Consider the following 22,731-nt stretch of genomic DNA (forward strand, 5'->3'; position numbering starts at 1 on the left):
AAGAGGAAGAGGATGAATCACTTGAACATAATCTACATATGGATTTGTCTGCTATTGAGAGTGCAAATATAGTTTTGGATGGCGATGATGAACAGGAAGAGCCACAGGACTTGGATTTGTTTTAAATTTGATTTGTATTGTTGATTATTGTTATGTTTTAACTTTAATGTCATGTTGAATGTGTTGTTATTTTATTAGATAATTTATTTTGGATGTCAAACTAGTATGGTGAGCTTGCTTTGTTAGCTTGGATAGTTAAAAAAAATAGTATCGATGCATATTGGATTATTACTTTAATGTAATTAGGTGAAAAAAAGCATCAAAATCACAACAAAAACAAAACATATACAACACGAGTATTCAGGCCAGCCTGAAGCCTGAAATAATTTGAGCCGGGCTTATAGAGATAGCGAGCCTCTTTAGGTTTAGGCTTATTCAGGTTAAGCCTATTCGAGCTCAGCCTGAATAGGCCCGATCGCCCAAATTTCAACTTTAAATTCATACCTCCCTTATATCCTCATTATTCTTCTGATATAAGACTGTATGTTATAACATAATAAGATAATCTATAATCTAAGGCTTCTCTAGTCTAAACACTTATAAAGGGATTACTTAGCTAAGGCTCACCTAACTCACTTGTGAAACACAGTTTCCCTCATTTTCTCACACTATAGGGTGTTATTCTCCTTAAATTAGCTTCCTCATTGAACCACTGGATAGTTAGCTAGGTTCAAGTCCTTTGTTAAACCAATGGGATAGTCCTTCATTGAACAAGTGAGACAATATGTATGTAAACTATCTGAGCAAGCCATCAAGTCAGATGGGAGCCCTACTATATGGATTTAATTCTCTACTCCTCTTCCTAGGTGAATGCCTGCCTCTCATGATCATGTAATGCATATATTATGTAACATTTTAAGGCATGCAATTACTTAATGTCAAGCATGCACAACACATCATCGTACCCAAAAATCACATCAACAAATACAATTCAATCATTGAGCTCCTCATATTCATTGAACTCCTCAACTTTACTTTTCATTGAACTCCATAATATATAAATCATTGAACTTCTCTAATTCACAAGCATTGTACCCTATCACTATTCACATCATTGGGCTCTAAATAAAACAAATCATTGAACTCTAATTTAATCATTTAACTCCACATTATTGAACTCTTAATTAAACAAGTCATTGCATTCCATGTTTTCATAATCATTGTACCTCACCCATTAGCAATCATTAAACTCTAAAATTTTAAAATCATTGAACTAAATTAAATCACCACTTCATAGTAGGCTATTCAAGCAAAGCAAGCCACATTTTCATTTTAATCAAATCACGCAATTCAATTATCAAATATTGATCAATAAACTTATTAATACATAAAAGTACAAGATAGAATTCCTTCAATCACCTCAAATTTTTAAAAGGTTAAAGGTTTCACCCTTCAATTACTCACTCCTAAAGCTTTCAAGAAATTTAAATGGTGCCAATAAGGATGTTGTACAAGCATTTCTAATATAATTCATCAATATTTATAGTTGAACTAATTTTCACTATTAACTTAACACTTCTTCATGCTCAAGATTCATTTTATACTCATAAAAATATCCATAAAATTTCTTAGCTTCTTTTAACCCTCATTAATCTCATTGAGCTTTTGAATTGCCATTTATGGGACCACATTGTTCCCAAAGAATTTATTTATGTGAAATTCTAACCACCAATCATTATAAATTTATAAATACCAAGTTTCATTAGCTCAATTTACTCCCATTAATTTTATTTAAGTTAATGGGATCGAACTTATAGCCTATATAGACTGAAAATCATCATTATCAACCAAACCCTAACTTCTACCATTAAAAAAATGGAAGAAGAAAGGAGGATTTAAGTGCAGGAAGCTTATCTATTTATGAACTCCAAAACACTCTTAATAGTCAAACTCTTCAAACTCTAGCACAGTTCTTCAAATGCTTTTTCAAATTTCTCTCATTCTTCTCCTTTTCGCGAGCTGCAAAACAAGCTTATTTATGCAAAAAATTGTCCATGCACTGCGGCGAACACACAATACGCTGCAGCACATGGCATTGAGAGCATCCCTCTAGGCATGTCAAGGCATACATGCCACGGCGACCTGATCCACAAGCCGCGATGGGTGGCATAAAACCATCCCCTTCAGATTTTTTTTTCTTTTCATTCCTGAATGACCCAATTCTCTTTTGGACGTGTGTTTAGTGTTGAAATTGAAACTAAACATGCTTGTTAGGCTTCTCAGACCACACACCTCGCCAGTACACTTAATTAATCTAATCAAGCTTAATCAATCTAGTTTAAAATTGAGGATGTTACAATTCTCCCCTCCTTTTATGAATTTCATCCCCAAAATTCATATAATTACTGAAGACATACCTCATGAAAATAGTTGGGGATTTTTATGTTTTCTTCCTATCTCAAGTCTTATATACTTAAAAGGGGAAATTATTCTCAAAGTCCTATGCAAGCAATCTAAATACAATTTTTTTTATAAAATCACAAAATTACTTTGAAACCATGTGTTTGTTTTCCCCCTTTCAAATTGTCAAATTTATTATATTGAGATTGGTAATTACTGCTGCATAGTTCCCAGAAGAATTGTATAGTTAACAATTAAGCAATGATAATTAATAACTATCCTGTAATGAGTAATAATTTAAATAAATGGTATGGAATTTTAGATTAATTAATTATTTGATTTCATGGAGATTTTTTTTTATTTATGATGTTTTTGTCATTAATCATACTTTCATATATTGATGTGCTAATCCTAACCACACAAGCATAAACAAAGACTCTCCTACCTCTGTTTTCCCGGTTTTTGTATTAAAAAACAGAGGGCAACAACCACGGTCAAAAAAACTTCACCTTTTCATTCACTCTTTGCTTGTAAGTTTGATTTCAAGCTAATGTTTTTATCTATGTACGTGTGTGCGCGGAGCTTCGATGACGGACAATAGTAAGATATGTGGGTAACGATTTAATGCATAAATGAGTAGAAACAATAATACATACATTATTAGCATAGAACAGTGACGACAAGATGGGTTGTACGAAATTATACAAAATCTAAATTCTTAATTAAAAACAGAATCTGAATTCTTAATCATTGAATTACATTACAACGGATAGAAATGGAGCCACCTTTGAAACATCTCGTAACATTCTCTACGGTAAAATTCTGGAGCTGTGTGACCACCACGCTGAACAATATTTAATTAATTATTGGTGTCAACTCACATTATACATATATATAATTTGGAAATAAAAATTATATAAAAAATCTTAAATATCAAAATAATACTATATAACAGCCACATTCTTACCTTTACTATTGCATATGTTAATCGATATCCATACGCCTCCTGATCGAACTTTTTGGTATATCTGATATTAGACGCAGACACATTAAAAAGAAGCACGAACAATTAAGCAATAATTAATTAATATTCAGAAATTAATTCCAAGTTGAAATAAATTGATGAGACAATATACATACCCTGCAACTTGACCATCCACGTACCAAGGTCGCCATTTATAAGAGACAGTCAAGTTTAGAATCTTAAGCCATGTTTGTGCTGCCACGATTGGCACCACCAAGTCATGGTCTCCACTGTGCCAATTAAATTAATAAATTACTCAGATTTTCATAATTATTTGAAATTAATTGAGAGTGGAATTGATTAGATGAATTACACATCGAGGAGAACTTCCAAGGGCCTCTGACTGAGCCACATGTGGACGTCAATAACACTTTGGATATCTTTTGTGTATGAGATTGTTTGGTTGCAATGTGACCAGTACTTTACTGTACCCTTTAAAATCACATAGTAAATTATAAATTAGACGTTTTCTCAAAAAAAGAAAAAAAATAGACCTTCTCGCACACATTAATTGCTCAAATATATACATTAATTGGTGTGGGTGTAAGATGGATACATATGATATGTATGTATACCTTTCTAACGTGCAAGGCTTCTTGGACACCAGGATCATTTGCCCAATTGTAAGCTAATGCGTAGTTAAAAGCCTATGCAAAACAAGACAACCAAGTTTCTTGTCATATAAATTAAAGCACATTATTCTCTTCAAACTAAAATTGGACAAAAGGCAATACAAAAATAATAGGAACAATGATATTTAAGGGCCCTTTAGGAGTATTAATTATAATTAAGGACTCTAAAATTTTAAAATTTTAAAATATTTGTAGTCCTTGGTTGGAATTAAAATTTTTCTATAATTGAACTTCTTCAGAACCCATCTTTCATATTTTCAGCACTCAATTTTAAAGTTTTCAGTACTTGTGTTTCACATTTATATTATTTATCTTTAGCATCTTGGGTACTCAATTGTTTAATTTTTAATAGCCATCTTAGATCTTTTCAATACTTATTTACTATATTTTAAACACTTATCTTTTATTCTTTCCAATATTGAAAAATGGCATGAAAGATGAGTATTGAAAATATTTAAAATGACTATTAAAAAAATTAAAAATATAAATACTAAAAATATAAAAGATGAGTACTGAAAAAATTAACTCAAAATTTTTTTAATTCCCACCAAAGAGCATGACTCTTATCTAAAATTTCAAAATTTACAGGTCACTAAATGTAATTAACATTTTTAGTGAGTCTGTAAATGTCATTTTCCAAAAACATTATTAATTTAACAGTATCAATGGAAGAGGATAATAAGTAAATCAACTACTATTATATTACTTCTGAGTAATTTGAAAAAAAAAACAAGTTAAAATTTACCCGACACCGAAGATCTGAGGGAACTTTTGGTGGCGAAAGCAGAAATTGTTGTTCATCACTACTTTGATCTACAAGCGATTTTCTAACACTTAGTGGTAGTTCTGGTCTTGGAGATGCAAATGCACAATTTGGTTCCAATGGGTCAATAGTCAATATTCCTTCTATGTTCTGCCCATTTATTCACAGTATAATCAACATTAGTATTTCTTAATTATGGATTGTTCATTTGTTATTATTCAAGAAAATCCTAAATTAATTGAATATTAAGATTCACTTTTTCGTATTTGGAGAGAGCAGTAAGACAAGCCGTGTTATGAAAAAATGGAAACTCGGTTTTATGCATGGAGAGACTCGGTTTTATGCATGGAGAGACTCGGTTTTCTCATAAAGGATGCTTGTGCTATGAAAAAATGGAAACCACTCAGATTCTCCTCAAGAGGACCTTTTATCTCCCATCTCTTCTTTGCCGATGATCTCATTTTATTTGCAGAAGCTTCCTCCGATCAAATGCATCTGATTAAAGATATCATGGCAAAGTTCTGCCTTGCTTCTGGCCACAAGATTAATTTGGCAAAATCTAAAGCGTTCAGCTCAAAAAATGTGCATTTCAATCGTGGCCGGGCCCTTTGTCAGATCTTAGGTATTGATCTCACAGCTGATTTAGGCAAATACTTGGGGGTGCCTTTAATTCATTCACGAGTAACTAAGCTGACATTTGCACCTATACTCCAAAAAGTCCAGCAAAAGCTCTCTTCTTGGCAAGGACGTTTTTTGAATATAGCTGGTCGCTCAGTTCTTATTAAATCAGTTCTTTCAGCGGTTCCTTACTACTTCATGCAATCTCTGCTTATTCCTAAGGGCATCATCAAAGAAATTGAAGGATATAGCAAAAGATTCCTTTGGTCTCAAAACCCATCCAAACGGAAAATGCACTTAATATCTTAGAAGATGGCAAAGGAGAGCAAACAACATGGAGGAATAGGATTCAAGGACTTATTCAGTCAGAATAGGGCTTTCATCATGAAACTTTGTTGGAAATTAAAGATGCTTGAAAGCCAAATATAGATGTGAAGACAATCCTATTATGTCTATATGCAAGAAACGCAGCCCTTCACGGATTTGGAAGAGCATTATGACTGTCTTGGACTCTTTTTCCTTAGGTATTGGCTGAAAAATGGGAAATGGTCTTAATACGAGATGTTGGTGGGATCTATGGTCCCCTTTGAATCGTCCCCTTATCACTTTTGTAGACAAAAATCATCATCTGCTTAATCCTTGTGCATCAGTCAAAGACTTTGTTCTCCCTAATGGCTTTTAGAATATTAATGCATGGAAATGCTTCCTACCGGATTGGGTTGTGAATAAAATTTGTTCTATACCTCCCCCTTATTCCACTAATGAAGATTCTTACTGTTGGAGACTGCAGATGGCAGGTTCAGTGTAAAATCTGCCTACAAATTTATCTATCATAACAGTGCACCTGTGGGAGATCCCATTTGGAAAAGAATTTGGAAATGGCAGATCCCGGAGAAAATTAAATTTTTCCTTTGGCAAGCACTTCATGAGAGATTAAACACTAACTCACTCAGAGCTAATCTTGGGCTTTCACCCACTGGTGAATGCCCCTTTGAGTGTCATACACATTATTCGTGACTGTCAAATTGCCCAGGATTTTTGGAAACACTTGATTTCGACTAACCATTACTCTAGCTTCTTTCAATGCAATTTGCAGGTTTGGTTCAACTGGAACTCCAAGAACAATCCGGCCAATAATACCTTCTCCAAATGGCCTTGGACGAGAATATTTGGATTGGGATGCTGGCTACTGTGGAAAAATAGGTGTAAAGCCATTTTTGAAGGAGCAAGACTTACCACCCAAGAGCTAGTTCATAGCTGCCTCTTTCACATTCATGAACATGTAGCCTCCGGGAATCTCAAACATGTTGTTTTTCCCAATCTCGTTGCAATGGAGAATACTTGGATGCCACCACCAGAAAATACTGTAAGAGTTGATGTGGATGCTTCAATATCACCTTGGAAGAATGCCTCATGTGGTGGTTTGATTCGGAATAACAAAGGTGAATGGATCTGTGGATTTACAAGTGCAGTGGGAGATGTTCCAATCGTGCTTGCAGAAATGATGGCCATCAAAACTGGACTTGAGGTCGCCTTCCAACTTGGATTCAACAAAATTATTCTATATTCTGACTCACTGAATGCTATTAACATGATACTACGAGACTATGTAGTAGATCATTCTTGGAGGACTGATATCAATGATATACGAGATCTCATTTACAGCAACAGAGAGGTGGAGATTCACCATGCTTACCGAGAAGTGCTGCAATGTGCTGATTATTTGGCAAAACATAGCCATCAGACTAATACAATAGTTGAATTCCTTCATGTAATACCACCTGATTTGCACGCAATGTTGCGTGAAGATAGTTCAAACATTATTTAGTTTGTTGTACTTTCTTCAAGCCTCAGGCTTGCCTTTCCATTCAAAAAAAAAAAAAAAAGTAAGACAAGCCGTGTTGGATGGATCCACGTCAACAAAGTTCTGCTTGCAACTTATTTTCAATTCCTGTTGGCAAGCATTGTGATTAACCAAACACATCATTAATTTTATTTGTCTATGTATGATTATATTTAAATATTCAAATAATAAATATAAATAGGTTTTTTAAAACCTCGTAGAGTTGGTCTGATACGAGAGCCAATCGATGAGCTAAGATGACTCTTGAATTCACGTTGATATGCTGATCTGTGGTAGGGCTTCCGACCAAATAACCCTGAAATTTGATCAATAATTGTATTACAATCTTTTAAAGCGAACCAATTTAATTTCTATTTTAGTTTTAATAGAAGCGAATATTAAATTAATGCTGGTACAAATAATCTTATGTACCGTGACATTCAAGTGTGGCTCCACGTGCGCATCATTATCTGGGGGCATGCTTGCAAAATTAGTTTCATAAGTCTCAACAAATTTAAATGCTACTGGCTAGATAATCAGTTTCTACGAAGACTCGAAGAGTATTAATTTTTCAATAATGAAAAACAAAGAAGGGGTAGAAATTATTTTTTTTTTGGATTGAATAATTAGCTATAATATGTAGGTCGTGTTAATTTTACCTTCAATAAGTCTCTTGGTAATTTTAGGAACAATGAGGCCAGAGTAAGAATCACCTCCAATGAACAATCGCAGGTTGAGATATTGTGAGTGTTTTATTAACCACTGCAAAAACATGTTCATCTTATTAGTTTTTTTTTGTACTAATTATTATTAATAATAATGAAAATGTCTTTGAATTGCTTCACAACACATGGATGTCAGGAGAAGTAAATATAAAATTTAAAGATGCTGTGTGAACTTTTTTATTTTCAAATTTTGCTTTGTGAGAGGCGGCAAAAGTAGTTTTTTTTTTTTTTTTTTTGGTATAAGAAGTAAAGCACAGTACAACTGCTGATTGAAAGGAAATAGAAAAAGTGAAACACCTCTCTTTTAAAGGAGCTAGTAACTAAAACAAAAGAATGAGTTTCAAAAGTGTTTATGTATGTAAGTTACAACTAACCTTTCTCACAAATTGAGAAGCTTCTTCTATAGATTTAGTATCAGAAGTTGACCAATCCAAAGATATTGAATAAGAAAAGCCAGTACCAACTGGTGAATCCACGTACACAAAACTAGCTGTCTGAAATAATATCAATACCATAACCAAATTAACATAATTATAACATTGTGTTGGATTGTCTACCCCTGGTGGATCAGGCCAATCTAAGCCAAATTAGAGTGGGGGCTTATATCAAAATATTGAGAAAGTTTGGGTCTTTGTGCGTACTAAAAACTGTGGCCATATGTGTAATATTTCCTTTTTTTCTTGTTATGCCATAGAAAGCCAGAAAGTAGGGAACCAGAAACACGGACTGTCTCTCCCGATTTTCCTCCCTCATGCACGTCCTTAGTGTACATAAGAGAGACAACTCCTTCCCTTCCTCAGTGTGAATATTTCTCCATTCTCTTCCTTTCTCTTGTGCATTTGATACGAGTCTGAATTGTACTATGACTCTGTTCCCGCATTTGATATCCCATTCAGCAAAAATACTACAGGCATGTCTTCCTCCGGGAACTTACACATTGATTGATAATAATGGAGAACATGTGTGTGTGTAAGATAATGAAATATAGATTATTGTGGTATTGTTACCTTTGTCCAAGTATATGGGTAATAGAGTAATCTTGGTAATCCTCCATTGTAACTGTGAATATCAAACTCCATAGGACCTGCACACAGATTTTGAACTTGCTCATCATATTTTGCTTTGGACAATTTCCACTCCATCCAACAAAAGCTATGGAGAAGTGTTGTAAGTTACTCAAAATATATACTCACAAGTCATTTATAATTAATTCAGTCGAATTACTAGAACTAAAGAGAGGTAATTAAATCATTGAAAAAAAAATTCAAGTCCATCTTTATTAAATGCTTACACTTTCTCTCTCATCTCTCGTGTAATATTTGTTTTGGTGAGTATGAGGAGTAGACCCGCTTATAATAGAGATATTTTCTTGAGAGTATTGAGGGCAAATTAAATGGTAAGCCCCAATCATAATTAAGTTAATATAGACACAAAATTAGAATTTAAATTTCCAACCACCTGTTTAAATGACAGGAATTCCTGCCACTTATTATGCCAATTTGAGTTGATTCATATGCAATGTTTTACTTTTTATTATACATTAAAATCCAAAAGCAAAAGGAAAACAAAAGAAAACTAAATTGAAACAAAGCATTGAGGTCACAATGGAGAGAATTAACAACCACATGATGAAAATCTGGTGAGTAACATTCTACTAATGGAAAATTACCGAAAGATAATTAAAATTAAAAGAAAGAGATTAACAATCTATCTTTTATATAAAAACACTTGTAAAAAGAACCATCAATTAATTTTTTTTTTTTTAGAATGTGATTTATATATAAGAGTGATGAGAGTATTAAGGATGTAAAAATATGTGGAAAAGAGAATAAAAAAGAGAGGGATTACCAATTTCATAAATAAGTCCATGGAAGGAAGAGCAACCAGGGCCCCCTTCGAACCAAAAAAAGAGAGGATCGGTCGCAGGATCTCCTTGGGACTCAATGAAGTAGTAGAATAGCTCAGAATCATTCACACTGATGTATCTGATGATCAACGAAACAAAAACGCACAAAACAAGAACCAATCAACACGCTTGCATGGCTTAACAAGTAAGTGGCTATAAAGAGATGAGTTAGAAATATAATCAAATTATACAAACCCAGTTTGGAGGTTGAAGGGAAGTTCACCGTCAAAGCCAGGCCAGTGCTAGACTGGCTCCCCACAAAATGCTACGTTTGCTGATAAAACTAACAGAAGAAGACAATGCAGAGCCACCCATTTTGGCGTCAGCATGATTGAAGCCATCAAGTTTGAGAGTTGGGTTGGAAGCAAGTGGTGGCCGGTTTAATCTTTAATTTAAATCCCTCTATACATATTACATACCTGAGAGAATGGTCCGACGTGAACAAGGCTATATAACAACTGGTCAACTCGTTATAGAATACAGATGTCGTACATGTAAAAGAATCTGAGAGAGGAAGTGGTAGGTGAAGTCGAAATTGGAACGGCCTGTCATGGGAAAAGAAGACGGAAGGGTAAAAGAGGGCACGAGCTTTATCACGTTATGAAGGTCGAAGGTGTGAAAGCCAACAAAAGTTCAAACAAAAAGCAATGAGCATTCAGCACCGTACTTCCACTGTTAACCGTTCTAGTGAGGTGGTTAGGTATTTTTGAAAAAAATACATATCAGGGTGTATTTACTCATGTCTCTATTATAAAATATATTCTAGACAAAAGTATTTGGTCTTTATTATAAGTTATTTAATGAAGTATTAATTAAGTTTTTCTAATATTATTCCTATTTAAAGTCATTAATTATGAGAGAGATTACAATTTGAATTTGACATTTTTTCAATTTAAATGTGTGTAAAATAAAAAATTTATTTAATTCTTAGGCAAATTAATAACTTAATCAATCTTTTTTCTTTTTGATGAGGTAATTAGAGATGTCTTATAATAAGAATTAAATTTGAAGGAATAGAATTGAAAAGTCAAACATTTTTTTTAACAATTTTTACAAGCTTAGGAATATTAATTGTTATTCCTTAAGAATTGTGAAATTGATTAACTTTGTCCTATAATTAAAACATGAGAAGTATATATTTAAATAGACTTAACCAAGATATTTTGCGTTTGATCCATTGCTATACTATAAAGGTCTCTCACAAGGACCAAGGCCTATTGGTTTTAACAATGATGTTTTTTTTTTCCCAACTGAAATAAAAATAAACAGAATGACATTTATGTCCTATGATATTGAATCAGTGACAATTAAGTCTCAGAATATTTTTTAAAAAAAATTAAGTTAAAACTATCAATTTAAATAATTGCTAGTTCAAGAGTTTAGAATGCAAATAAGAATGTAAGTATTAAATGTAATTTTTAAATTGCAACAAGAATTTTTGTTTATGATGATTTCAATTGATATTTACAGTTCATTAATTCAATTTTTTAGACCTAATATTCTTCCACATAAATATTCAATAACGAATTAGGAAGATACATGAGATAATTAAAAATACCTTATATATATACTCCATCCGTTTAAAAATGTAATACATTTTTTAAGGAATTGAATGTTCAAAAATATAAGATATTTTTAGCGTTTCGAGATGTAATTATTACATTTTTTTAAAAAATATCCTTATTAATAATGACTTTATATTTATTGTAAAATATTTAATAGGAGTAAATATGAAAAGATGGAGTTAGTTGAAAAATAAGTAACTACTTTATTGGGATGAGATTTGATTAAAAATATCTTATATTTTTTAACAGAGGGAGTATATACTTGTACCAAAAAATACCTCATTTTTTTAAATAAAAAAACCTTATATTTAATATTAAAGAAAGTAAATTCACGCATGCAAGCACATTAACGTCTATGCACAGCCCATACACTGCTAATTTCCCATAACCTTTTGGCGAAAAAACTTCAAGGCATTAAATATTAACCAAACACGTTAATCTGTATTTCGTCCATGCCATTTGAATAATTACTGCATGCTAAATATTTAGATATGGAAGGAGCATGGGAGATTTCTATGTTTCTTCCTATCTCAAGTCATATACATTTGAAAGAGGAAATTACTCTCAAGTCTTACATAAGTCTTACATAAGCAATCTAAATATGAAAAAATTTTATGAAATCACAAAATTATTTTGAAACCAGGTATTCTTTTTTCAAATTGTCAAATTTATTATATTAAAATTGTTAATTACTGCAGGATTGTTCTTAGTAGAATTGTATAGTTAACAACGAAGCAATAATAATTAACAACTATCCGGTAACAATTAATAATTTAAATAAATGACATGCAATTTTAGAGTGATTAATTACTTTTCTTATTTAAAAATATAAGACATTTTTTGAGAGGTTAAATATTTAAAAATGTAAGATATTTTTAATCTTTTAGTGTATAATCATTTCTTTTTTCTCTAAAATATCCATTTTGAATAAATCACTTATATTTATTTTAGAGTGAAATACTATATTAAATAAATATAAATATAAAAAGATAGAATTATTTTAAAAATAAATAATTATTTTATTAAATATAAAATTTAGTTAAAAATGTCTTATATTTTTACATAGAGGGAATATGTGATTTCATGGATTTTTTTTTTTTTGTATTTATAATGCTTTTGTCATTAATCAAACTTTCACATATTGATGTGCTAATCCTAACCACACAAGCATAAACAAAGACTCTCCTACCTCTGTTTCCCCTGCTTTTTGTATCAAAAAACAGAGGGCAACAACCACGGTAAAAAAAACTTCACCTTTTCATTCACTCTTTGCTTGTAAGTTTGATTTCAAGCTAATGTTTTTATCTATGTACGTGTGTGTGTGGAGCTTCGACGACGGACGATAGTAAGATGTGTGGGTAACGATTTAATGCATAAATGAGTAGAAACAATAATACATACATTATTAGCATAGACCAGTGACGACAAGATGGGTTGTACGAAATTATACAAAATCTAAATTCTTAATTAAAAACAGAATCTGAATTCTTAATCATTGAATTACATTACAACGGATAGAAATGGAGCCACCTTTGAAACATCTCATAACATTCTCTACGGTAATATTCCGGAGCTGTGTGACCACCACCCTGAACAATTTAAGTAATTATTAGTGTCAACTCACATTATACATTTATATAATTTGAAAACTAAAAATTATATAAAAAATCTTAAATCTCAAAATAATGCTATATAGTACAGCCACATTCTTACCTTTACTGTTGCATATGTTAATCGATATCCATACGCCTCCTCATCGAACTTTTTGGTATATCTGATATTATACGCAGACACATTAAAAAGAAGCACGAACAGTTGAACAATAATTAATTAATTATTCAGAATTTAATTCGAAGTTGAAACAAATTGATGGGACAATATACATACCCTGCAACTTGACCATCCACGTACCAAGGTCTCCAATTATAAGAGACAGTCAAGTTTAGAATCTTAAGCCATGTTTGTGTTGCCACGATTGGCACCACCAAGTCATGGTCTCCACTGTGCCAATTAAATTAATAAATCACTCAGATTTTGATAAATAATTAAAATTAACTGAGAGTGAAATTAATTAGATAAATTACACTTCGAGAAGAACTTCCAAGGGCCTCTGACTGAGCCACATGTGAACATCAATAACACTCTGAACATCTTTTGTGTATGAGATTGTCCGGTTGCACCTTGACCAGAACTTCACTTTACCCTTTTAAAATTACATAGTAAATTATAAATTAGACTTTCTCAGACACATTAATTGCTCAAATATGTACATTAATTTGTGTGGGTGTGACATAGATACTTATAATATGTATATATACCTTTCTAACGTGCAAGGCTTCTTGGACACCAGGATCATTTGCCCAATTGTAAGCTAATGCGTAGTTAAAAGCCTATGCAAAACAAGACAACCAAGTTTCTTGTCATATAAATTAAAGCATATTATTCTCTTCAAACTAAAATTGGAAAAATGACTGTACAAAAACACTAGGAAAAATTATATTTAAGAACCCTTTAAGATAATTAATTAGAATTAAGGACTCTAAAATTTTAAAAAAAATATGGTCCTTGGTTGAAATTAAAATTTTTCCACAAGTGAATTTCTTTGGTACCCATCTTCCATATTTTCAGCACTCAGTTTTAAAGCTTTATGTGCTTGTATTTCACATTTTTATTATTTATCTTTAGTATTCTTTGTACTCAATTTTTTAATTTTTAATAGCCACCTTGGACATTTTCAATACTTATTTACTATATTTTAAACACTTAATTTTTTATTCTTTTTGATATTAAAAATTGCATAAAAATGAGTATTGGAAATATTTAAGGTGACTTTTGAAAAAAATAAAAAACTAAATACCGAAAATACAAATGATGAGCACCGAAAAATTAACTCAAAAAATTTTTAATTCCCATCAAAGAGCATGACTCTTATCTAAAAGTTCAAAATTTAAAGGTCGTTAAATGTAATTGACATTTTTAGTGAGTCTGTAAATGTCATTTTCCGAAAACGTTAATTTAACAGTATCAAAGGAAGAGGAAAATAAGAAAATCAACTAATATTATATTACTTCCGAGTATTTAAAAAAAAAAACAACTTAAAATTTACCCGACACCAAAGATCTGAGGGAACTTTTGGTGGTGAAAGCAGAAATTGTCGTTCATCACTACTTTGATCTGCAAGCGATCTTCGAACACTTAGTGGGAGTTCTGGCCTTGGAGATGCAAATGCACAATTTGGTTCCAATGGGCAATTAGTCCATATTTCTTCTATGTTCTGTCCATTTATTCACAGTATAATCAACATTAGTATTTCTTAATTCTGGATTGCTCATTTGTTGTTATTCAAGAAAATCCAAAATTAATTAAATATTAAGATTCACCTTTTCGTATTTGGAGAGAGCAGTAAGACAAGCCGTGTTGGATGGATCCACGTCAACAAAGTTCTGCTTGCAACTTATTTTCAGTTCCTGTTGGCAAACATCGTGATTAACCAAACACATCATTAATTTTATTTGTCTATGTATGATTATCTTTAAATATTCAAATAATAAATATAAATAATTGTTTTTAAACCTGGTAGAGTTGGTCTGATACAAGAGCCAATCGATGAGCTAAGATGACTCTTGAATTCACGTTGATATGCTGATCTGTGGTAGGGCTTCCGACCAAATAACCCTGATAAATAATTTTATTAACTTTTAAAGAGATGCTAATTTAATTTCTATGTTAGTTTCAATAAAAGCGAATATTAAATTAACATTGATGCTAATAAATCTTATGTACCGTGACATTCAAGTGTGGCTCCACGTTGGCATCATTATCTGTGGGCGTGCTTGCAAAATAAGTTCCATAAGTCTCAATAAATTTAAATGCTACTCGCTAGATAATCAATTTTTACGAAGAATTTGCGGCTATCAGTTTTTCAATAATGAAAAAGGAAGGGGTAGAACTTTTTTTTTTTTTTTGGGGATTGAATAATTAGCTATAATATGTAGGTCGCATTAATTTTACCTTCAATAAGTTTCTTGGTAATTCCTGGAACAATGAGACCAGAGTAAGAATCACCTCCAATGAACAATCGCAGATTGAGATATTGTGGGTGTTCTATCAACCACTGAAAAAACATATTCATCTCGGTAACATTAGTTTTTAAATTTTAACTAATTACTAATTATTATCAATATAATAAAAATATAATTGAATTGATTCACAATACATGGATGTCACGAGAAGTAAATATAAAATTTAAATATGCTGTATAAACTTTTTTATCTTCAAATGTTGCATTGTGAGAGGTGGTAAAAGTAGTTTTTTTTTTTTCCTGGTATAAGAAGTAAAGCACAGTACAGCTACTTATTGAAAGGAAAAAGAAGTAAAACATATCTCTTTCAAAGTAGCAAGTAACTAAAACAAGAACGGGAGAAAATTACAGACATGTTTTTAATTTATATCAAATACAATATAAATATAAGTTGGATTATTAATTTATAAATTGTTTTACTTTCAGTTGATCCAAATTATGTTTATCAGTTTCAGAAGTGTTTATGTATATACATGACAACTAACCTTTCTCACAAGCTCAGAAGCTTCTTCTGTTGATTTAGTATCAGAAGTTGACCAATTCGAAGATGTTGAATAAGAAAAACCAGAACCCACGGGAGAATCGACATACACAAAGCTAGCTGTCTGAAATAACGACATCAACACCATAACCAAGAAACATAATTATAACATTCATTGATAATAATGGAGAATATATAAATAAATATATATATATATATATATATGAAAATGTAAGACAGTAAAATATAGAATATTGTGGTACCGTTACCTTTGTCCAAGTGTATGGGTAATAGAGTAATCTTGGTAATCCTCCATTGTAGTTGTGAATATCAAACTGTATAGGACCTGCACACAGATTTTGAACTTGCTCATCATATTTTTGCTTTGGACAATTTCCACTCAATCCAACAAAAAGTTATGGGAAGTGTTGTAAGTTACTCAAAATTTACTCACAATTTACTCACAAGTCATCTATAACTAACTAACTTGAATCATGGAAACTAAGGAGAGATAACTAAATTATTTTTTAAAATTTTTAGTTTATTTTTAGTAAGTGCCTACTTTTTCTCTCTCATCTCTCATGTAATTTTTGTTAGTAAGTATAAGAAGTAAACTCTGTTGATAATAGTGATTTTTTCTTCAGAATATTGAGGACAAATTAAATGATTAACCACTCACAATTAAATTGACACATACAAGAACTTATATCATTTACATCAATTTGAGTTGATTCATTTATAATATTTTACCTTTTTTTTAACATCAGAAAAGGAAAGCAAAAGAAATTTAAATTGAAGCAAAAGTATTAAGGTCACAATGGAGTAAATCAGCAGCCACATGATAAAATCCGGGTGGGTAACATTTTACTCTACTAGTAGAAACTTACGGAAAGATAATTAAGATTGGAAGAAATTGATTAATAATCCATCTTTTATATAAAATGGTTTGTAAAAAGAACCATCAATTAATTTTTTTACAGAATGTGATTATGAGACTAATGAGAGTATTATGAGTGTATATATATGGAAAAGAGAATAAAAAAGAGAGCCAGGGATTACCAATCTCATAAACGATTCCACTCAAGGAAGAACAACCAGGGCCTCCAGTGAACCAGAAAAAGAGAGGATCAGTTGCAGGATCTCCTTGGGACTCAATGAAGTAGTAGAAATATTCAGAATTATTCACGCTGATGTATCTGATGATCAACGAAACAAACGCGCGCAAAACAAGGACCATTAATGAACACGCTTGCTTGGCTTGATAAGTAAATGGCTAGAGAGATGAGTTAGAAATATAATCAAATATACAAACCCAGTTTGGAAGTTGAAGGGAAGTTCACCGTCAAAGCCAGGCAAATGCTTGACTGGCTCCCCACAAAATGCTACGTTTGCTGATAAAACTAACAGAAGAAGACAATGCAGAGCCACCCATTTTGGCGCCAGCATGATTGAAGCCATCAAGATTGAGAGAGTTTGGGTCGAAGCAGCTGGTGGTTTAATATGTTTAAATCCCTCTATATATTACATACCTGAGGGATTTGTCTGACATGAACAAGGCTATATAACAACTGGTCAACTCATCAAAGAATACAGATGTCGTATATGTAAATAGAATCTGATAGAGAGAGACGTGGTAGGTAACGTCGAAATTGGAACGGCCTGTCATGGGAAGGCAAGACAGAAGGGTAAGAGAGCACGAGCCTTATCATATTTTTAAGGCCAAAGGCTCAAAGATGTGAAAGCCAACAAAAGTTCAAAGAAAAACCAATGAGCATTCAGCACCGTACTTCCACTCTTAAGACAGTAAAGAGAGTAACACTGATATGGTCGCTTACCATCTTCTAAATACTCCCTCTCCATGCTTATTATAAATTATTTGATAGGGTTATTAAGTAAGGTTTTTTCAAAAATATTATTCCTATTTCAAATCATTAATTGTGAGAGACAACTTAATGAAAATTTAAAAATTTTATATTTAAACACAAACAAAATTAGAAATTTATGTTACCCTATTTATAAATTATTTGATGGGGGATTGATTAATTTTTTTTTAATATTACCCCTAGTTAAAGTTATTAACTAACCAACAAAGTTGGGTTTAGTGGAAGGGGCTAGTTCCTTACAACATGGTGAATTAAAATTCAAATTCTCAATAAAAGATGTGCCCACAATTAGTGCCTAACAGTGTCTCGAACATAATTGCCTCTAATGAGAGAATATATGTGATTGTGAGCAATAAAAATAGTCATTAGAACATAATGCAAATTTAAAAATTTTATATTTAAATACAAAACATTAGAAACTTATTTTATTCTTAAACAAAATTAATGACTTAACTAACCTCTTTCTTTAATTCCAGTGAGGTGGTTAGGTATTTTTTTAATTTAAAATACAGATTGTAGAACACTTCCTCCTATCCCTATTATAAGACATATTCTAGAAAAAATATATGGTCTTTATTATAAGTCATTTAATGAGGTATTAATTACGTTTTTTTAACATTATTCCTACTAAATCGGATGAAATAATTAAAGGTGTTTTATGATGGGGATAAAAAAGAATATGTCTTTTAAACTCTCTCTTGTCCTAATTATATAACAAAGTTTTAAAGCTTTATTTGGCCTTTGGTATGGGGGTAAATATATACTCCTTTTATTGAAAGATATAAAGCATTTTTATAGGAATTATATGTTAAAAAAATATAAGACATTTTTAGTGTTTTAAGGTATAATTAATGTGTTTTTTTTTTTCAAAAGTTCCCATAATAAGTAAATCACTTGATATTTATTTTAAAATAAAATACTCTATTAAATATGTAGTAAATATAGAAAGATGATATTAGTTTAAAAATAATTAAATGTTTTATTAAATGATAAATTCAGTTAAAAATGCCTTTGAGTTTGAACAAGAGAGTAATTAATTTTTTTTTAAAAAAATATTGTCCCTCTTTAATTGCATCAAATTAAATTCCTATATGTACTTTATTGTAGTCATTTATTTTAGTAAAAGATAAAATTAAAATTGAAAAGTCAATCATTTTTAAAAATATTAATTTTAAATATTTTCTATTAAAAATTGTGAAATTAATTAACTTTACTTATAATTAGAACATGAGGGGTATATATTTAAATAGACTTGGACGAGATATTTTGTTTTTGATCGATTGCTCTATTATAACGGTCTCTCACAAGGACAAAGGCCTATCGGTTTTAACATTGATGCGTGGTTTTGTTTTGTTTTTTGTTTTTTGTTTTTTTTTTCCTTCGCAGCAACAGAAACAGAAACATTAAATGATGAATTGGGAAGATGAAATGCAGATAGGAGCAACGATGGACTAGAACGTCAGATCCCCAACGGTCATTTTTTTAATTTCGATTTCGACGTAAAGGTTTGTGTTGGTGGCCACGTGACCCAGCAGAGATTCGGTTTCATAGAAGATAAGGTGGGGCTTGTTTGACACTTTTACCCATCACAAATGACAAGTTGACAACAATTCATGTCTCTCTATTTCCGGATGTGTCTATATGATCGTTTGATTTTCGTTCTCCACGTGTGATGACTTGCGCCTTTTCGTTGTAGCTTTATTCCGTTTTTTTTTTTTTAAATCAAGTTGGAGCTTTATTCTTTAAATTAAAAGAAATTAGAATTTAAAAAATCTTAAATTTTTTGAGATGCTTATTTAAATTTAAAAAAAAATTAAAATATTAAAAACTAAACTTTTTTAAAGAATCACCGTCAAGTAAAAGCTTTTTTAAAAAAATTTCATAAAAATCTCTATTTTTAAAAAATATTAAAATTATTTTTAAAATTTAAACCAATGAGCTATGTCTATACTAAAACTGAAGAAATTTCAAAACACAATAATTCGAATACTCTTGTTAATTTAGGATTTATTTTCTAAATAATTTTTCAATACACTTGAGCTATATTTTGACTATATTGAAATATGTGAAAAATGTTAAATGAAAAAAAAAAAGAAGTGCAGCAAAATTTGTTAAAAATTTTAAAAATGTTAAATGAAAAACATTATATGAAATAAATTATATGTAACCTGAAAAAAATCACATTGTTTATAATTTTCAAATAGTATCATTTTCCTGGATCCTCGTGATATTGATATTGATGTTTATATGAATTTACATTTAATGAGTGATTTAAATTTACAAGACTCAATGAATATCTCAACCCTTACTCATAAATCTTAAATTTTATTCATATTTAAAAATTATTAAAATACATTTCTCTCAAAACATTTAACACAATCCCCCGTGATGAAATTATTCATCACATATGTTATTCAGTTTCATCTAAAATTTTGATATTTGTTACTTCCTAAGTATTAATATTAAAATCTCTTATATTTGTTTGATTAAATCAAACGGTTATTATTATGTCATGTAAAAAACTCAATGAATAAGTGAATTCAAGTCACTCATTAAATTTAAATTCACTTAATATGGGTCACATTATTTATTTATATGTAGGAGTATTTAATTGATAAAAGTCTGGTATCTACGAAGTGTGTGAGAGTGGTTGGATGTTTAAAACATATGAGAGGCAAAGACCAAATATACTCATTCCATTAAAAAATTATAAAATATTTTTTGGATAGTTAGATGTTTAAAAATATAATATATTTTTAATATTTTTAAAATACAATTAATGTATTTTTTTAAAAATATCCATGATAAATAAATCATTTTATATTTATTTTAAAGTAAAATATCCTATTAAATAAGACTTAATAAGTAAAGATAATTTTAATTTAAAAATAATTAACTATTTTATTGAGAGTAAGATTTGGTTAATAATTCTCTATATTTTTAAAAGGGGGAGTATTGATTTAATTTAATTTCTGTTCATATGGGTCGCATTATTTATTTATAGGGGTATTTAATTGGTAATAGTTGGCATCTATGAAGTATCTGAGAGTCAAAAAACCAAAAGTGACACTCCCCCTCCCTGCTTTTAAAATATATTAATTGAATTAGAATTGAATCATCATATATGATTTCAATTTGATCAGACCATAAATTTTGATACCGTAACGGATACATCTGTAAAAAAAAAAAGAAATTAAACATCATCACTCAACAAATATCATAACAGTTTAAAGGGCAACCACAAAGAACACGTTAAAGAAGAAAAAAATTATCTAATGTTTATTAAATATGGTAAAAGAAATATTGCCCTTTTTTTTGGGGTAGGGAAAGGGCCTAAGGCCCAATACAACAATATTCCCTCCTCAACATTGAAGTAAAGAAGGTCAGCCCGTGACATTATTGGGCGTTGGCCCACAATTAAACAATATAATCCTCTGGACCACAAGAAAGCCAGGTTTGGTTTCACCGCATTGAGATCTGGACTGTCTAACTCCATTATGGATAGTTTAGATTTAATTTTTTTTAATTCTATGACTTTTAAATGATAAAATTATCTATTAAAAAGGAATAATTAAAATATTTTCTTTTAGATTATGTATTTACTAAAATTATTTTGATTTACTTTTTTAATAAAAATATAAAGTAAACATTTTACTTCTAATTGAGCAATAAAAGTTGGATTTTTAATTTGATAACCATAGACACTAAATGCTTATATCATGTAAGTTGTTAAAATTCATATTAATGATTTAAATAAACTTATTCATTTATTAATTTTAAATAAAATATAAATTTAAAATTAATTTTTTGAATTTTAAAAGTTTAAATAATATAAATATTAATACAGTCTTTGAATCTAAATTCATAAAAATTTTGCATCTTATCGAAGGCATGGGACAATTGAACTCCACCTTTAATTTATTATATTAAACTCACCTGTAGAACCACCCAACTCCCAGCCCTAACAGCTGGAAAATTTTAAACCAAAAAGCAAATTCCACGCCAAACCCGGAAGGACATTAAAATTTTACATGCAGATTGAAATGTCATTCTAGGCGTCTTACAACTCAATGCTGCTATTGCATGCCATGATGATTTTATTATATTTTAACACGTTTTTAAAGATTGGCTGCTAAATGAATGCTTTTAACACGTGTTTTGAGCAAACTATCAAGGTTTATGTAATCAATGTTTCATATACGCAACACCCAAGGAACGTACCAGGGACAATGGACGGGACAAGATTGAATTTTGATTTAATTCAAAGTGTAATCTCTTTTATGATAAAAAAAAATAGACTAAGTAATCTGTAACCTGGCATGATTCAATTGTAAGTTGTAACTCAAAGATTAATAAAATTAAATTTAATCTATAGGATCAAGAGACTAATTTTAGTAGTCAAATATTCACATAACTTTTTTTTCTCTCTATAAGAAGCAACAATTCATTTTATCTTGTAAACTCAATTAAGATAATAAAAATATTTATAATCATAAAAAATTCATAATAATCAAAAACAATAACTATAACAAAAAAATATTTCAATTAAAATTCAAATAATTCAGATTCATAACTTTAAACTATTTAAATATATTAAAATTAAAAATTAAGAATTATTTTTATCTCTAAACTACACGCAAAAGTTCATAAATGATTTCAAATTTAATTATGAGTAATTTACATTTCTCAACTTTAAAAAATTTTTATTTGATCAGCATGTCCTTTCGTTTATTTTTTTAAGCCTGCTTTTTAAATTTTTTAATATTTTTATTATAAAATATAGCATTGTGGGCTTCACATTTCTTTTTAT

At 30.4% G+C, this 22,731-nt stretch overlaps 2 protein-coding genes across 4 annotated transcripts; both read right to left on the reverse strand.

Annotated features, from left to right (window-relative positions):
- Positions 1–3,037: 3,037 nt before the first annotated feature.
- On the reverse strand, positions 3,038–10,353 carry LOC129293981 (serine carboxypeptidase-like 18). Of its 3 annotated transcripts, none has more exons than XM_054932147.1 (15): positions 10,107–10,353; positions 9,854–9,990; positions 9,013–9,089; positions 8,380–8,499; positions 7,940–8,042; positions 7,713–7,750; positions 7,495–7,596; positions 7,323–7,388; positions 5,076–5,096; positions 4,802–4,969; positions 4,000–4,071; positions 3,738–3,856; positions 3,541–3,654; positions 3,368–3,428; positions 3,038–3,244 (listed from the first exon to the last, which is right to left on the reverse strand). In XM_054932147.1, the coding sequence occupies exons 3-15, from the start codon at positions 9,082–9,084 to the stop codon at positions 3,161–3,163; spliced, it is 1,140 nt and encodes a 379-aa protein (XP_054788122.1). In that variant the 5' UTR covers positions 9,085–9,089; positions 9,854–9,990; positions 10,107–10,353; the 3' UTR covers positions 3,038–3,160. The 3 variants fall into 3 exon arrangements, with proteins under 3 accessions (XP_054788122.1, XP_054788123.1, XP_054788124.1); XM_054932148.1 differs by having other exon boundaries at positions 8,380–8,873; XM_054932149.1 differs by having other exon boundaries at positions 8,380–8,909.
- Positions 10,354–12,829: 2,476 nt separating this feature from the next.
- LOC129293982 (serine carboxypeptidase-like 9) lies at positions 12,830–17,545 on the reverse strand. The gene is made up of 14 exons (XM_054932150.1): positions 17,351–17,545; positions 17,098–17,234; positions 16,308–16,384; positions 16,043–16,162; positions 15,488–15,590; positions 15,260–15,297; positions 15,050–15,151; positions 14,857–14,943; positions 14,583–14,750; positions 13,795–13,866; positions 13,561–13,679; positions 13,364–13,477; positions 13,190–13,250; positions 12,830–13,065 (listed from the first exon to the last, which is right to left on the reverse strand). Exons 1-14 carry the CDS (start codon positions 17,494–17,496, stop codon positions 12,982–12,984), a joined length of 1,428 nt encoding a protein of 475 aa, XP_054788125.1. The 5' UTR covers positions 17,497–17,545; the 3' UTR covers positions 12,830–12,981.
- Positions 17,546–22,731: the final 5,186 nt, after the last annotated feature.

The sequence above is a fragment of the Prosopis cineraria genome, unplaced genomic scaffold, assembly GCF_029017545.1.
Source record: "Prosopis cineraria cultivar Desert tree isolate PC_DT_omini unplaced genomic scaffold, ASM2901754v1 PC14, whole genome shotgun sequence".
Lineage (NCBI taxonomy): Eukaryota > Viridiplantae > Streptophyta > Magnoliopsida > Fabales > Fabaceae > Prosopis > Prosopis cineraria.

Excerpts from the sequence above, each read along its gene's own strand:
- LOC129293981 (XM_054932147.1), bottom strand. The coding sequence starts at position 9,084 with ATGGAGTTTGATATTCACAGTTACAATGGAGGATTACCAAGATTACTC. Across the intron at positions 3,857-3,999 it reads AAGCCTTGCACGTTAGAAAG|GGTACAGTAAAGTACTGGTC; the intron begins GTATACATACAT and ends GTGATTTTAAAG. Across the intron at positions 3,429-3,540 it reads GTGGATGGTCAAGTTGCAGG|ATATACCAAAAAGTTCGATC; the intron begins GTATGTATATTG and ends GTCTAATATCAG.
- LOC129293982 (XM_054932150.1), bottom strand. The coding sequence starts at position 17,496 with ATGGCTTCAATCATGCTGGCGCCAAAATGGGTGGCTCTGCATTGTCTT. Across the intron at positions 15,298-15,487 it reads TACCAAGAAACTTATTGAAG|ATAATGATGCCAACGTGGAG; the intron begins GTAAAATTAATG and ends GCACGCCCACAG. Across the intron at positions 13,251-13,363 it reads GTGGATGGTCAAGTTGCAGG|ATATACCAAAAAGTTCGATG; the intron begins GTATGTATATTG and ends GTATAATATCAG.